General features: G+C 46.0%; 1 protein-coding gene across 1 annotated transcript in view; it reads right to left on the bottom strand.

Moving 5' to 3' along the window:
* LOC147462175 (uncharacterized) overlaps positions 1–15,462 on the bottom strand; it is a 151,120-nt gene that overhangs the window by 101,450 nt on the left and 34,208 nt on the right. Inside the window, exon 4 of the mRNA XM_086509580.1 lies at positions 7,952–8,105. Within this exon, the coding sequence (XP_086365706.1) occupies positions 7,952–8,105 (154 nt within the window). The remainder of the gene's footprint in view (positions 1–7,951; positions 8,106–15,462) is intronic.

Below are 15,462 nucleotides of genomic sequence, written 5' to 3'. Positions count from 1 at the left end.
ACACAAAACAACAACTCATATTGCGAATTCACAACAAGTACCTGTCTCGCTGCAAGTACGAGAAAACGAACTCCGTGTACGCGCTTCTCTCAATCACTTGCAGATTCCCGGCGGAGGTGCTCCTTGTTGCTAGCGCTGGTGCTTCTAGGAGACTGAGAGAGAGTGTGGGCTGCTTTTATAGGCTCCTGGCGACTGCACGAATAGCAGGGAGGGGAAGCATTTCCAATAGCATGGGCAATTGTTTTGGCAAGAGGAGAGAGAAATGAAATGAAATGATATATTAACGTCTTCAAAAGGCCAAAATGACCTATGAGACCAAGCCGCTACAACATAGTAAATCTGATACCATGTCCGGAATCAAAAAGGACTGAAACAAAATACATTGTGTAGTCTGATCCTCATAGCTCATGACCCTAGATAGACGCCCAGAACCCTCCCTGAATAGACAATGAAAACGGCCTCGTATCTCATAGTACATTGTGCAATGACATATGTAATGTAACACTATCTCTGGCTCTAGATGACATAAGCAGCATATCCTGCTATCTGTTGGTATCCCTCTGAATCTGTCGGTCTCAATCTCGAGCTGATGTGAGGATGTGCGTATTTGGCCAATGGCACAACGCAAGCCATGAGAAAGATGTGTGTCCATATAGCTAGGTCAAATCACAAACCCATCCCCTGTGAGGTGGAGAAGATGCTCTCTATAGAAAGCCATCTTCGTGCCCAACTCCTGTACCGGTTCTATCCATGTCCTCGTCGTGTCCAGCTAGATCAGATCCTGACGAATGACTCTAGTAATCTCCACCCGTGTCAGAGATATCAAGGGTGCCTGTAGAGAGTACTGAAAACGAGGCAGCTTGTCCATGGTGAAGCCATGTATCTAGAACCATGATGTCATCTGTGCATACCAGCATGATTTATCCCCCTTTAGAGCTAGCTTCTGGAGGACTCTAGGGCCAGCCTGGCATATCTGTCTTTGGTAGTATCCCATAGGCTGTGTACAAAGGAGACTGATCTGGTAAGCGCCTCAATCTCCATGGAGAGACAGCTAACTCCGCTCGAATGATATCATGTGGTACGGACGCCTTGGCTCTAATCACCCGAGAGATCATAGATACCAAGGTCCTCTCCATACGTCTCCAACCATCCTGGCCTACAGAAGGTCCCCAAACCTGCACCCCATATAGCATAGTAGATGCAACCAAGGTATCAAAGAGCCATAGCTTTGTCCTAGGTTCTTGAAACTGAACCTGTGAACACATCCTCTCTAGTCCTCCCAAAGCCGCATAACCTCTAGTCAATCTAGTCTTTGCTGCTCTTCTCAAAGAAAATCTCGGCCCAGTGAAGACTGCCCCCAGGTAAGTGTACGCATCTATATACTCCACAATCTCCTGACCATATGTGAAAGTAGGTGTTGATTTCCTAATCCACTGTGATGTGGTGTTAAACACCTTAACCTTGGTTTTACCAAGGTTTACACACAATCCACTATCCTCTAAAAAATTGCGTAGTGCATACAAATGTCACTGCATACCCTCTGGTGAGTCAAATATCAACACAATATCATCAGCATATAACAACAATGGGATCCACGTCCCTGCCAGCTGGGCCCCTCTGTCACCCTCTCTGTCAATGTAATCAAACACCTCATCAACATACATACCAAATAGAGTAGAGTGAACCAAATCAAATACCCTTTCCGGAGGGCGTACATGTCCCATCACTGATTTGTCAAAGCCATAATTCCCCAAATCAACTCTATGGGCACCCCCATCTCCTGTAGTCTGCACATCAATCGAGATCTTGGTACCATGTCAAATGCTTTGTGAAAATCCATAAAGCTACAATAAATCCGTCTCCCATGTGACCTGCCCTCCTCAATGATGGCTCTGGATGTCAAAATATGATCAAGAGTGGAGAAACCCCTCCTGAAACCGGCCTCATCCTTTGCCTGTACCACCTCATCCTCTGCCCAAATACTCAAGCGCTGCTCAAGAATGGATGCATACAACCATGCCAATGTGTGTCTAACCATAATAGTGCGGTAGTTCCCAGGCTCTGTAGGATACCCTGCCTTGAAGATAGGCACAATAGTAGACAACCTCCAAGTCTCAGGTAACCCCTCACACATGGCACGATTATACAACACTGCAAGAACCTCCATCAACATATCCTTAGCATGTATAAAGTGCTCCGCTACTAGACCGTCGTGATCATATGCCCTCTCGGTCCTCATCCTGTCAATGGCCCTCTGTACCATCCCAGTGGTAAAGAAGGTGCTCGTAGCTAGGCATGGCTCTGGTCTGGAAGGGGTTCCTGTCCAGGAACCGTATGTAACGATGTCGCATATTGGCCCCACACATCAGGTGAATTAATCATTGGGGGAGGGGAGTGCTCATGAAAGAGTCGCCATGCCTCTCTTGCGAGAGAGAGAGAGAGAGAGAGAGAGAGAGAGAGAGAGAGAGAGAGAGAGAGAGAGAGAGAGAGGCATCGGACAATTTTGGTTATTTTCGGCCGTATGGAGTGCTGGGTTTTTTTTATTGACCCGTGCTTTATATTTTAAGTGGGCGACCGGTCACTTTTTAAAAGACATGTGAACCTGGACAAAACTCAATAAAATGGAGTGAGCTGAAAATTGATGCTATACATTCACATTCCAGGCGTCCCTGGATGCACTTCTCACTCGCAAATGCAATGCAAACACAGATTTCTAGCAGGAAAGCACCGGAAAACAATTAAAAATACTCTGCTTTTCAGAAAAGTTTCTCAGAACCCATCTTTATTCTTCTACTTGCATCTTTACGCATATTCCTTTTTCCAGTTCGGATTTCCTGCCAGTCAAGAAGGTAATGCTTCCAGGTAGATAAGGAGTGAATCACAGCTATAAGTTACCTCGCGTAGATCGAGGCATGCAATTTTGCATCCTTAAGCCGTCTACTTTCATAAGCCATTGCATGGGCTTCTTGGTTAAGCACTGCACCGATGCAATCACGTAAAGCATCACAATGAACCTCGAATGGTTTCCTTAAGTCTGGCACTATCAAAATAGGTTCATGGCTTAATAAACACTTAAGCCTGTCAAATGCACCTTGTTGTCTCAATCCCCATTTGAAAGGGATCTTCTTTCTTGTTAGGCCATGGAGAGTTCCTGCAACTTGAGCAAAGCCTCGGATAAACCTCTGATAATAGGAACACAATCCCAAAAAGCTACGTACATCATGTACCGTAGTGGGAGTTAGCCAATCTTGTACCACCTGGATCTTGGCGGGATCCATACTCACTTGGTTGGGCGAGACTATATGGCCGAGATAGTATATCTCCGTGAGGAAGAACTCACTTTTCTTTGCATTGACATGCAACTCATGTTTTTGCAATTCTCGAAACACCATGTCCAAGTGCTTCCGATATTCTTTCTCACTCTTCGATAAGACGAGTATGTCATCAAAGAATACTCCTGTAAAAGCTTGGTGTGGGCTGAAAATTCAATCCATCATTTGATTGAATGTGGCCGGAGCATTGGTCAAGGCGAAAGGCAATACCAAAAATTTATAAAGTCCAAAGGTTGTGTGAAAGGCAGTCTTATGGACATCCTCAAGGGCTATGCGTATATGATGATACCCGCTCTTTAAGTCAATGCGACTAAAGATGCTTGCACCCTGCAACTTATCAAGAATATCATCAATCTGTGGAATCGGAAAGGATTCTTGATAGTGATCTTGTTCAAAGATCGGTAGTCTATGCACATTCCAAACGTACCGTCTTTCTTCTGCACCAGTAAGACGAGAGAGCAATAAGACGAAGTACTTGGTCGTACTAGATCTTTTTCCAGAAGCTCGTTGACTTGCTTCAAAAATTTCCTCTTGCTGAGCAAGACTTACCCTGTAAAGGGGGTTGTTTGGGGGAAAGCCACATGGTACGAGATCAATGCAATGATCTTCCGGGCATTTCGGACGTAGCTTGTCCGGCAGAGTATCCGTGAAACAATCCTTATACTTTTCAAGAAATTGGAAACGTTTAATTTCCAAACTAGAGAGCAAACCCTCATTAGTTTTATCTTTTTCTCGTGCGAAGATAAGTAAGCAAAAATGCACTTCTTTATTTCCTTCTTAATGGAGATATGGCTTACAATAGGGAATAGCCAATCCCTTGCATCAACGAAAATTTTATTGTTCTTGCTCTCATGTTCAAAAGCAAGGGTCTTTTCTTAATCTTGGACCACTTGCATATGGTAGAGCCATGGCATAACCAAGATGATATCACATCCCCCGATGGGTGCCATCAAGCATGACTTGTGGTCCTTATACCCGACAATCCGAAGATTGAGTTGTCCTTGCACAGGAGTTGCATTAGTAGTCAACCCCTCGAATGCCGATCTTGAAGTGACTGGAGGTCCAAGCTGAGCCGATGTGAGGCCCAAGCGTTCTTCAGTTTTCAAAGAGATGAAGTTGTACTTCCGAATGTCCTTTTCGAAGTTGAGCGGAAGAAATTGTCCATAAAACTCGGTTTTGAATTGAGCCCACGTTCTGGCTTGTGTACCATCCAAAATCTTGGCTAACCACCAGTTGCTTGCTGTCTCCTTGAAATGCATCCCAGCATGACACAACTTGGATGTTTCGATGAAGTTCCCATTGGCCTGATGATAGACAGTGCCTTGGAGATGTCTCTCTGTCCGATGTAGTTGTCAAACTCGACATCCTTGTCATCGGATTTGAAAACCAGCATCTTACTGTGACGCTTGTGGTTATTCTTCTTGAACTTGGGCTTCTCTTTAGTATGACGTACGGAAGTAGTAGGAGTTTTCTTCTTTGGAGAAGATTTAGATACTGTATGAGAAGTAGATGTAGTAGTAGAATCAGGGACGTAGTAGGAGTTTCTTCTTTGGAGAAGATTTAGATACTGTATGAGAAGTAGATGTAGTGGTAGAATCAAGAGAGTATGATGGAGAGGAGATATAGACTCCTTGAATTAAGTGAGACAATTCTTTTTCTTGGTCCTTGCTGTTAGAAGGCCGTTTGCCCTGAACCGGAGATCCCTTGTGTGCTTCGGCACCTCTTTCCGCATCTTCCTCCTGCCGGTTGCTACCATCGGCAGAATTTGCTTGATGCCCATCGGCATCTGTTGCTTGCGGCTTCTTGTTTCCTTCCAAAGCCTATTGGATAGCCGGCAGCGTAAGAAGTTGCTGCCATTCCGCGAGTTGAACTTGTACTTGTTGAAGTTCGTCTTTAGCGGTTCTTCAGTTGCTTCTTCTCGTTCCTCTCTGGAATCCTCCTCCTTTGCAAAGAAAAAGAGGAATCCGAGCACTAATACCACTGTCACAAACGTGAAGATGGGTTGGTTCCCCCCCCCCCCAAGAGAGAATCTTTATTAGGAAGAATCTTTTTACAAGCACAAGAACCGGAGTGACCCCTCTGTTCTAAATCATAAAATTCAATGGTCGATTCCTTCCCTTGCACGGAATTCCCTAGAGACGAGCTCTCAATTCTGTTTCCGTCTGTTCCTAGAGTGTGAAGCCCTACGGACCGTTCCCGGTTCCGTTCCCAGAATCCTTCAGTATATGCCGAGGTCTCTTTGCTCCTTCTCCGTGATGGAGTACCTGCAAAAGCACAAATACGAAACAACAACTCGTATCGCGAATTTACAATCAGTACCTGTCGCTTCAAGTACTGGAAAACGAACTCCGTGTACTAGCTTCTCTCGATCACTTGCAGATTCCCAGCGGAGGTGCTCCTTGTTGCTAGCGCTGGTGCTTCTAGGAGACTGAGAGAGAGTGTGGGCTGCTTTTATAGGCTCTTGACGACTGCAGGAATGGCTGGGAGGGGTACCGCTTCCAATAGCATGGGCAGCTGGCGACTGTTTTGCTGAGAGCAGAGAGAGAGAGAGAGAGAGAGAGAGAGAGAGAGAGAGAGAGAGAGAGCACGATCTTGGTTATTTTCAGCCATATGGAGCCAACGCTGGTTTTTTTATTATTAAACCTTTCTTTATATTTTAATTGGGCGGCCGATCACTTTTTAAAAAAGATGTAAACCTGGACAAAACTCAGTGATGCTATACAGTCACATTCCGCGCGTCCCTGGATGCATTTCTCAGGCACAGATGCAATGCAAACACAGATTCCTCGCAGAAAAGCATCTACTTTCCTTGTGCTTGCATCTTTACGCATATTGCCTTTTCCGGTTCAAATTTCTTGCCAATATCCCCTTTCTAATGCTCCCTTCACCCATCACATGACGCATCAGGAATATCACTTTCCCGGTCTCTCTTACCAAACTAACGGTACAACCCCTTCACCATGCTTAATGTCACCTATCATATGACTTAAGATGTCCGATCCTGATGGCTTTTAATAATTCCAATAGATCTACAATTCCTAACCTTACGATCAAGTGCACACAATTAAATATCCTAATCTCAAAACATAGAAATTACTCAAAAAAATAAGAAAAAAAGTTTATTTAGCAACACACAACTTTTCAAAACGTAGAGTACTGTACTTAAATAAAATACATGTATTTTAGCTGCTATGATCCCTATAGGCTCTTGGTCTAAAGCTAAGAGTGTTCCCAGCCAAACACTTGTAGTTGATACTTTGTGATTCTAAGTCTATTGTGGTTGCCTTTATTGTTTATTGTTCATAAGCCTATTTTATCCACTATTGTCTTGTGTCTTAATCTTTTTCCATTGGTTGCTATTCGTGGTGCTTAATCTCTCGGTACTGACTTGTATGTGAGTGAGATTTCATGCATACTACATTGAGAGCCACCCACACTAGAAAGCACACATTACATCACACTTTTCTTGCTATACCTAGTGCATCAAAGGGTCAAAACGGCTCCCCAAGGAAACTCGCTACTAGGAAGGCTGGTGCCTCACCCCTAGACTAGCAGATTGATCTTGCCGGCTTGTATGCGCCCATGAACATATTGCCACTCTTGATCATCCATCTCCGGGGCTTCCACTTTTTGTAATTTTCCCCACACTGAATTTTCCAACTGCTAATCGATGTTTTGTGTGTGTGGAGGTCTATTTATGCACTTTTCTCTATGTAAAATGTGTGCATATATGTGCATGTAATATATGGGTCTTTGTTAGCTGAGAATTCTGAATAGTCAGGAAAGTTGTAATCAGACAAAGAGACAAATAAGTCATCATATGTCCATGTTGTTCATTTGCCTTGAAATATTGTTTGCAGTCGAACCCAGAAGTTGCAAGATTGAAAAACAAGGAGACGCTTGTTGGAGGAAGGCCTCAAACAAATTGGTGGCATGTAATAACACTCGGCAACTAAGGATAGCCTTGCAAGGTTTTATATCTGGTAGAAAATAGAGCTTCCCAAAGGATCTTGTGGGTTTATGCAAGGATACTAGAAATCTACAACTAAAACAAAGACTATGAGAATGCTAGATCAATAAGTGAGCTCTCTTTCCATCCCCCCATTCTACAATTTGTAACATGAGATTGTATCCTACTTGCCTTCCAACTTCATTACCTTTCCTGCTGGGATTATTTTAGGATCTAGGATGTTTCCTTTTATGCTTTATCTCAGATGATTGTATCACATCTGATACAGTTGCAACTCTTGGTCTCATAGGTCATTTTGGCCTTTCTACAATGTTAATATAACATTTCATTTCTTGGCTCAAGTGAAATCTTATAAAATTTAAATGGACAAAGAATGGAGAAATTTTGGCACCTAAAAAATTAATTGTCTGACTGAGTTTTTTGTTTTGAGGTTTCACACCAATGTAGGAGTCATAGCATTAAGGGTATATCAAAATGTTACAAGTATCAACAAACAATCAAATACAATAAAAAAATGTACACCAATCCACCACAACTCAAACTTACAATCAGTTTAAAGTGTAAAAAAGAAAAAGGCAGCACACAGCACCTTGAACAGTGTCAAGTATCTGTTTTTACAACTACAAAGCTATGAAGGCAGACATAATACCACAAGAGCTGAGCCATTTGAGGTAAAAGATTTCCATTCAGATTTATTCATCTCCAAATTTGGTAGCACTTCATCATGCATCTTTGGTAAAAGAAGTGCCATAGTTTCATACATAGGTTCTCCAAGGAAGTCAATGCACCCAAGCGTCATTGTCCTGATCCATGAATCCACAGAAAATGTACCCACCATAACTGTAAACCTTTTGGTTTCATGAAATATTTTCATAAAATACTCCCTACTTATGCTTTTTATTATTAAGTGTGTCAACGTAGCTATTTATAGGTATGCAAATTACATTCTTTTATGCACCACTTTGAGCACCAATCACAGGTGGTCATTCACTAGACAACATGCACATTAGTTGGCACCATGCATAGTTTTGACCAAACACTATCCCATACCCACTAACATAGCCATGCACCTTGAATGAGGTCTTGAATTTATTTTTGTCTCTTCAATGCAATTTACTTGAATTTCTAGACTGCTGATAATTATCGTGTCCAATAAGTATAATCCAATGTTAATAAACACATGTTCAGATGTAAGGAGAGCTCTAGCCTATGTCTTGCCAGTATAAGGTCCTCCAAGGCTCACCACCCAAAAAGATACTATAAATAATGAGCTTCCAATGCTCGACTTTGCGAGGTGGGATGAATAACTCCGAGTCACTCTCTCAGCCTCTGATCTCCTGAAGCTTGATGATGCCTTGTTCATCTTTGTGGCCCTGCCATACAGATAACATGCTGGCAGTACATATAAACATCCTGAATCTATTGTGGAGAGGCATTCTCTCCAGGCCGTAACTTATCCCTGACTGCAGAAAAATCAAGCTCTGTTTGATACATCTCAGAAAGTGATCGTAGTTTTTGACGGTATACTGAAGTGACTGCATATATTTTAGGTCTTCTAGAGAGGGCATCTACCACTAGGTTCTTACTTCCAAAAGTATGCAAAACCTAAAATTGAATAAGAAAAATCAAGCAGCACATTTGGTTCTCATATAATTTTCTTTGTGTAAGAGTACCTTAAACATTGATGGTTTGTCCTATTGACAATCCATTTCAAAAAGATAGTATATCCGCCCATAGAGAATGTACAGCAACTGTAACTTCCTCCTCATAGATGACGTATGCAAATTGCACCTTTGACTCATCCACTCAAGGAAGCTACCATATAACCCTCTTGCTCTAGTGAAATCATGTAAAGTATCGCAGTGCACTTCAATTAATTGTTTGGATTTGGGCTGTCACAACCTGATGACGTGGTAACCCCCGAGAAGCGGGCCGACCTGCAGATCTTGACCTAGGGGCCTAAACCCTAACAGAAGAAGCAAGAGAAGAAGAAGAAGACTTTCTAGCTTACAGATCCCGGCCAAGTGGCCTAAAGACTAAAAAGGAGTTAAAATTAAAAATCTTGACCCAACCAACTTGCAGAACCTTGGCCGAGGGGCCTAAAACCCTCATATACAGCAAAACCACACACACTCAAAATTGCATGAAGGTTGATGACATGGCATGTTGTACGGACAATCCCGGATTTCCTTTTCCACCTAAGCTGTATGGAAATCCCGGAATTCATGCTAACAGCTTTGAGCGTTGACTTCAGGACCAGATGATTTTAGAAGTTTTACTTTTCATCTAATTGCTTTTGGATAGGCCAAGGGTCTTTAAATAAGTGTTGTGGGTTCTCTCTCTACATCCTACCCGCGGGAGAACCGGAGAAGACCCTCAAAGTTGTACTTGGTGGAAGCAATATAAGAAATACCGGAAGGGGCACGGGCCATTGCCGTGTGGGAGTGGAACTCCACCACTCTGTATCTCGGGAGTTCAGCTCTTTCAAATGTTAAAATTCTATTCTTTTCAGTTGGCACGTGGTGCCAATCCCCTTTTCACTGGTATCAGAGCTTCAAGCGTGTGCTTTTCTGAAAGCATACAGGCCCTGCCAAGAAAAGATAGAGCAAGATAGCGCTTCCAGATTCTACCCCCCTCTCGAAAGAAAAGTAACCGTCTACGATTTTATCTGCAAAACACAATCAAGTTAGCTCAAAAATATCCGCAGGTGGCTGCAAACTTTTCTACATGGGAAGGAAGTGGTGAAAGAAAAGGTGATCTGCCACTTGACGCTCGCTGTTGCCCTCGCCCAATTCCCTTGCACACGCTCTGCACCCCCCTCTCCCCCCCCCTGAGCCTCCCTCGCGCTGCCTTGCCTTGCCTTGCCCTGCCCTGACCTGCCCGCACACTGCCTGCAATCTCCACCAGCACGCAGCAGCTACAGCGCATAGTCAGCCCTTAGCGCGTCCGCCCCAGCCCGCCACGTCTCAGCCCCCCTCCCGCGGAGCCTCAGCCTGCCCACCCCAGCCTCGCACTGCTGCTTTTTCTGCATCGCAACCCCCACCCCCTCCCCCTTGCTCTTGCTCGGCTGAATTCGTCAGCACTTATGACGTGCTCGGCCAGAAGAGGGCCACCTCTCATCATCGTCATTTTGCCCTTTCTCCACGGCAGCACACACTGATGGAGGCTCATGCTTCACCTCAAAGGGACTCTTAGGAAGCCCCCTCGGCCGACCCCGCAGAGCCCACCATCTGACTTTCTCTTTCGCCGACAAAGAGCGAGCCTTGCAACAGAGGTGGAACGCTTGCAAGCGACTTCCGTCATCTGCAAGATTCTCGGCACCAGAGGAGAGGTGCACGGTCTTCTCGAAGCCCGCCTTCTCGCCGAGGTGGACAAGATCTTGGATGTTCGGTTCCTCGGACAGAGCTACTATCAGATAGAGTTCGAGACCTCCGAGATAGCGTCCAAGGTCATCGCGATGAGTCCCTTGGCCATCAGAGCAGTTCGAGCCCACTTTCGACAGTGGAGGCATGGTTTCGATCCAGCTACAGACGTTTTGGTAGAGGAGGCGGACCTTCCCATCTCCGTCTGCTTTCCCGGTTTGAGGAGGGAGTACCTACCACTCTTGTCCAGGATAGGCTCAGAGATTGGGATTGTCCTGGAGACACCTCACCCAGCAGCTAGACACACAGGACACACAAGCTGGTACCTTGACTGAGACCAACGCTCAAATAGCTGACGGTAGGCAACAGGTGCCTAGCCGCCGCCGACAAGGGACGGCTCGCCCCACTGCTCCCCCTGGTGGCCGACCTTCTGCAGCTCAGCAGCACTAGGTTTCGACTAGGAACCGTTTTGACCCCCTACAGCAAGACCCACCTGAGGAGGCCCCGTCCACTTCAGTTCCTCCACCTCCCCCACCTCCACCTCCGCCTCTCGTTCCCTCTCTCTCTCCCCGATGGGGCCCACAGCCTCATCTCCCGACCCCTCCTCCACTCCTCCTCAGACGTAGGGGACTGGACACGCGAGGCGATCTCTTGGGGGACGGTTAAGGAGCGAGCTTTGGAGCGAGCTTTTTTTTTTTTTTTCCATCCCACCACCACTACCTCCCATTGTCGCCCCTTAGCAACCATCACCACCCACCACCCTAGCCCACCACTGGTGGTTAGCGGTGCTAACTTACTACCACCATGTGCCGTCCCTACTCCTACCACCACCGCCAATTGCCGCCCCTCTTTGCAGTGGAGTGGGCCAAGGACCTCTCTCTCTCTCTCTCTCTCTCTCTCTCTCTCTCTCTCTCTCTCTCTCTCTCTCTCTCTCTCTCTCTCTCTCTCTCTCTCTCTCTGTGTGCATGTCTCTCTCTTGCCGCCACCCCTCTCTCTTGTTGTCTCCCCCTCCCACCCCCTACCCCCCCCCCCCCTTCTCTCTCTCTCTCTCTCTCTCTCTCTCTCTCTCTCTCTCTCTCTCTCTCTCTCTCTCTATATATATATATATATATATATATATATATATATACTTTTCTATAACGTTAAAATTCTCCTCTCTTTCTCTCTGTCTCTCTAAAAAAACCTAAAACATTAGCGATTTTGCTAGTGCCTTTGGTTTTTTTTTTTTTAAATAAGACCCTCTCACCGCTCCCCTTCTCGCCCTCTCATGATCCCTCCAACCCATTCCCCTCTCTCTCTCTCTCTCTCCAACCCACCTCTTTCCTCTCTCTGGCCCCCACCTCTTGCTCTACGTCCGCCCTCTTCCCTAGCTCCGATCCTTCCCCCCCCCTTCTCTCTCTCTCTCTCTCTCTCTCTCTCTCTCTCTCTATATATATATATATATATATATATATATATATATATATATATATATATATATATATATATATATATATATATATATATATATATATATATGTCCTCCTATCTTGCTCTCCCTATCCCTCTCTCTCTCTCTCTGGCCCCCTCCACTTACCACCTCTCTCCCCACCCCCTATTCCTTTTCTCTCTCTTTACTCCCACCACACCATCCCCCCCTAGAGTCCCTCCAACCCTAGAGACAAATGAAACGAAATGGAATGAAATGTTGTATTAAGGATTTTCATAAGGTAAAAATGACATATGAGACCAAACTGATACAGTCTTGGTGGATATAATACGATGCATGGGTACAAAGGAAAATGAGAGAGAAAGAGGAGAGAGAGAGAGAGAGAGAGAGAGAGAGAGAGAGAGAAAGAAAGAAAGAAAGATTTTTAACGTCTATGTCAGGCCGAAATCGGCCTATGAGACAAATCAAATGTACATGGTGTGTATGTCATCCGTCTATCGGAAAGACAAATGAACCAAAACTGATACAAAACTGAACTGAATGTAGGTAGTGGAGTATCTGAGGAGGGATGGAGCTCTATCTCTAGGGGTATATGCATGTCTATATGCTCAAGGTAGTACAATCATGAGAATGCATCAAGCTATCTAGCTCCATCCTGTACAAATGGGGGGATGTAAGATGTGGTACATGGGCGGGGCTGGTGCCAAGGCTACCCGGATGAAAGCTGTCGGGTCGGCCCTCATCTGAGCTACTTGCTCCTCAGTGGCACGGCGCTCCCGGGCTCGGATCTCCTCGATCTGTCGGTGGTGGGAGCTCGCGCCCCTGTAGCCTGTGACTCGTGGTCGTCGTCTAGCTCGGCTCACCTCCGCCTGTGGGAGTGTCACTCCCCTCTGAGTGTCTGGTGAGGGAGGGGCGGCAATCCTCTGAAAGAAGTCTGTGAGCTGCGACTGTCTCCCCTCTGTCTGCGTAGCTGTGCGTGGCTGTAGTAGTGTGTCCCGATGGCTCTGTATCTCTAGTAAGAAACGTCCAAGCTGTCTCTGATCTCGAGAGTCCATGATCTCTCGGAGAGTGGGCTGTCCTCTGAATAAGGCCTCAAACCTGCCTCTGATCTCAGTGTATGCTCTGCATCTACATACAAAGTGCTCCTCACTCTCCACCTCCTCTGTGCAGGCTCTGCAGACTCGCTCCTCCCTGGGAACACCAGTATGTCTCCCGATCTCAATCTCTAACCTGTGTGAAGCCACTCTCAACTGACCAATCGCCACCCGTGAGCTATGTGGCATATATGTGTCCATATAGCGTGGTCTCTGTATGAACCCCCCAGACAATATGGTGAGAAACTGGTCTCTGTAATCTGACATCCTCGTCCCCAAGCCAGGTGACTCCCAAACTCTCCTAGTGTATAGCTGCCACAGATCCTGTCTCAATACCAAGTTCCTCTCACTGCGAGAGAGGTGAACAGATGGTGAGTGGGGGTCGTACTGGAATGGTGGTAGGCTCTCCATGTCAAGACCGTGTCCCTCAAACCATGCTCTGACCTGTGAGTACCATGCTCTCTCATGCCCACTCTCTGATAGCTGTATAGCTGCCTCAAATGCTCTACGAGTAAGTCTGTCAGGAGGTAGCTCTCTCATCCTCTGGATGAAGCAGATTGTCTGGAATAGTGCCTCTACAACCATAGGTGGTGTGGCGAGCTCGGCTCTAATAATGTCATGTGGCACTGTCTTCTTGCTGCGGAGCAAGCGTGAGATCATACATACCTGTGGCCTCTCAAGCTGTGTCCACTGGTCAGCTGTCAATCCTGGTGCCCATACTGCCGCCGAGTACATCAGGGCCGGGGTGACTAAGGTGTCGAAAAGCCACCCCTTCGTGCGGGGCTCCTGAAAGTGTGCCTGGTGGCATCTCCGCTCTAGCATGGTCAGAGCTGCATATCCTCGGGTGAGCCTGTCAGCAGCAGCCTGCCTCATAGTGAAGGGTCCTGGTAGGCTGGTGAATGTGATGCCAAGGTAGACATAGGAGGTGACTACATCAACCTGTCCTCCTGCTGCTGTGAAGGTGGCAGCGCTCCTCACTGCACTGGATGTGTGAAAGATCATGACCTTGGTTTTGCCAAGGTTCACAGTCAACCCCCTGTGTGTGCTGAATTCGTCCAAGGCCTCAAGATGGCGTTGCAAGCCCTCGGGTGACTGAGAGAGAGAGAGAGAGAGAGAGAGAGAGAGAGAGAGGGGCCAACGGGGGAGGGAGAGGTAGATAGATAGATTTGTTTATCGTATGACATATGGGACCAAAGTTACATGTGATGTAGTATTTGTGTCGCTGATGAGTGATTCTTGATGGTCCAAAATTGTGGTGATGAGAGTCGCAATGGAGAGCCCACACTATGGCTGGGATTCTGTCTCCGGCTCCATTCCGCATAACTTGCAAATTCTGCTCTCAGGTGGGATTCCCCTAAATCTGCCAAATTCAATTTCCAGTTGGTGTGAGGATGTACGAATCTGACCAATAGCACATCTCAAACCATGAGACAGGTGGGTATCCATGTAGCTCGGGCGAATCACAAATCCATCTTCAGATAGCTGTAGGAAGTTTTTCTTGTAGTCGGCCATCTTCGTGCCCAATTCTTGTGTAGGGTCTACCCATGTTCTCTTAGTATCCAGCTGTATAAGATCCTGACGGATGAATTTATTAATCTCCGTTCGTGTAATTGCCAGTGATGGAGCCACAAGAGAGTATTGGAAGAGAGAGAGAGAGAGAGAGAGAGAGAGAGAGAGAAGGGGGTAGAGGGGTCCGCAAGGGAAGGGAAGGTTTGGGCACACGGGGGGGGATTGTGAGAGGGGAGAGTGGAGTGTAGGTTTTTTTTTTTTTTTTTAAGGGAAAGAAAGGGAGAGAGAGGAGTGCTTAGGCGCCCCCCCCAAAAAATAAAAAAAAACCTCGCTATTGCTTTGCATGGTTTTTTTTTTATTTTTTGGGGGGGGCACCTAAGCACTCCTCTCTCTCCCTTTCTTTCCCTTTTATAAAAAAAAAAAAAAAAACTACACTCCACTCTCCCCTCTCACAATCCCCCCCCCCCCCCCCCCCCCCGTGTGCCCCCTTCTCTTCCCTCTCTCCCCCTCTCTCTCTCTCTCTCTCTCTCTCTCTCTCTCTCTCTCTCTCTCTCTCTCTCTCTCTCTCTCTCTCTCTCTCTCTCTCTCTCTTCCAATACTCTCTTGTGGCTCCATCACTGGCAATTACACGAACGGAGATTAATAAATTCATCCGTCAGGATCTTATACAGCTGGATACTAAGAGGACATGGGTAGACCCTACACAAGAATTGGGCACGAAGATTGCCAACTACAAAGAAAACTTCCTACAGCTATCTAAAGATGG

Source organism: Adiantum capillus-veneris, chromosome 3, assembly GCF_014529385.1.
Source record: "Adiantum capillus-veneris isolate H3 chromosome 3, ASM1452938v2, whole genome shotgun sequence".
Taxonomy (NCBI): domain Eukaryota; kingdom Viridiplantae; phylum Streptophyta; class Polypodiopsida; order Polypodiales; family Pteridaceae; genus Adiantum; species Adiantum capillus-veneris.
The sequence above is the reverse complement of the archived record's forward strand: the minus strand, read 5'-3'. Positions and strand labels throughout refer to the sequence as shown.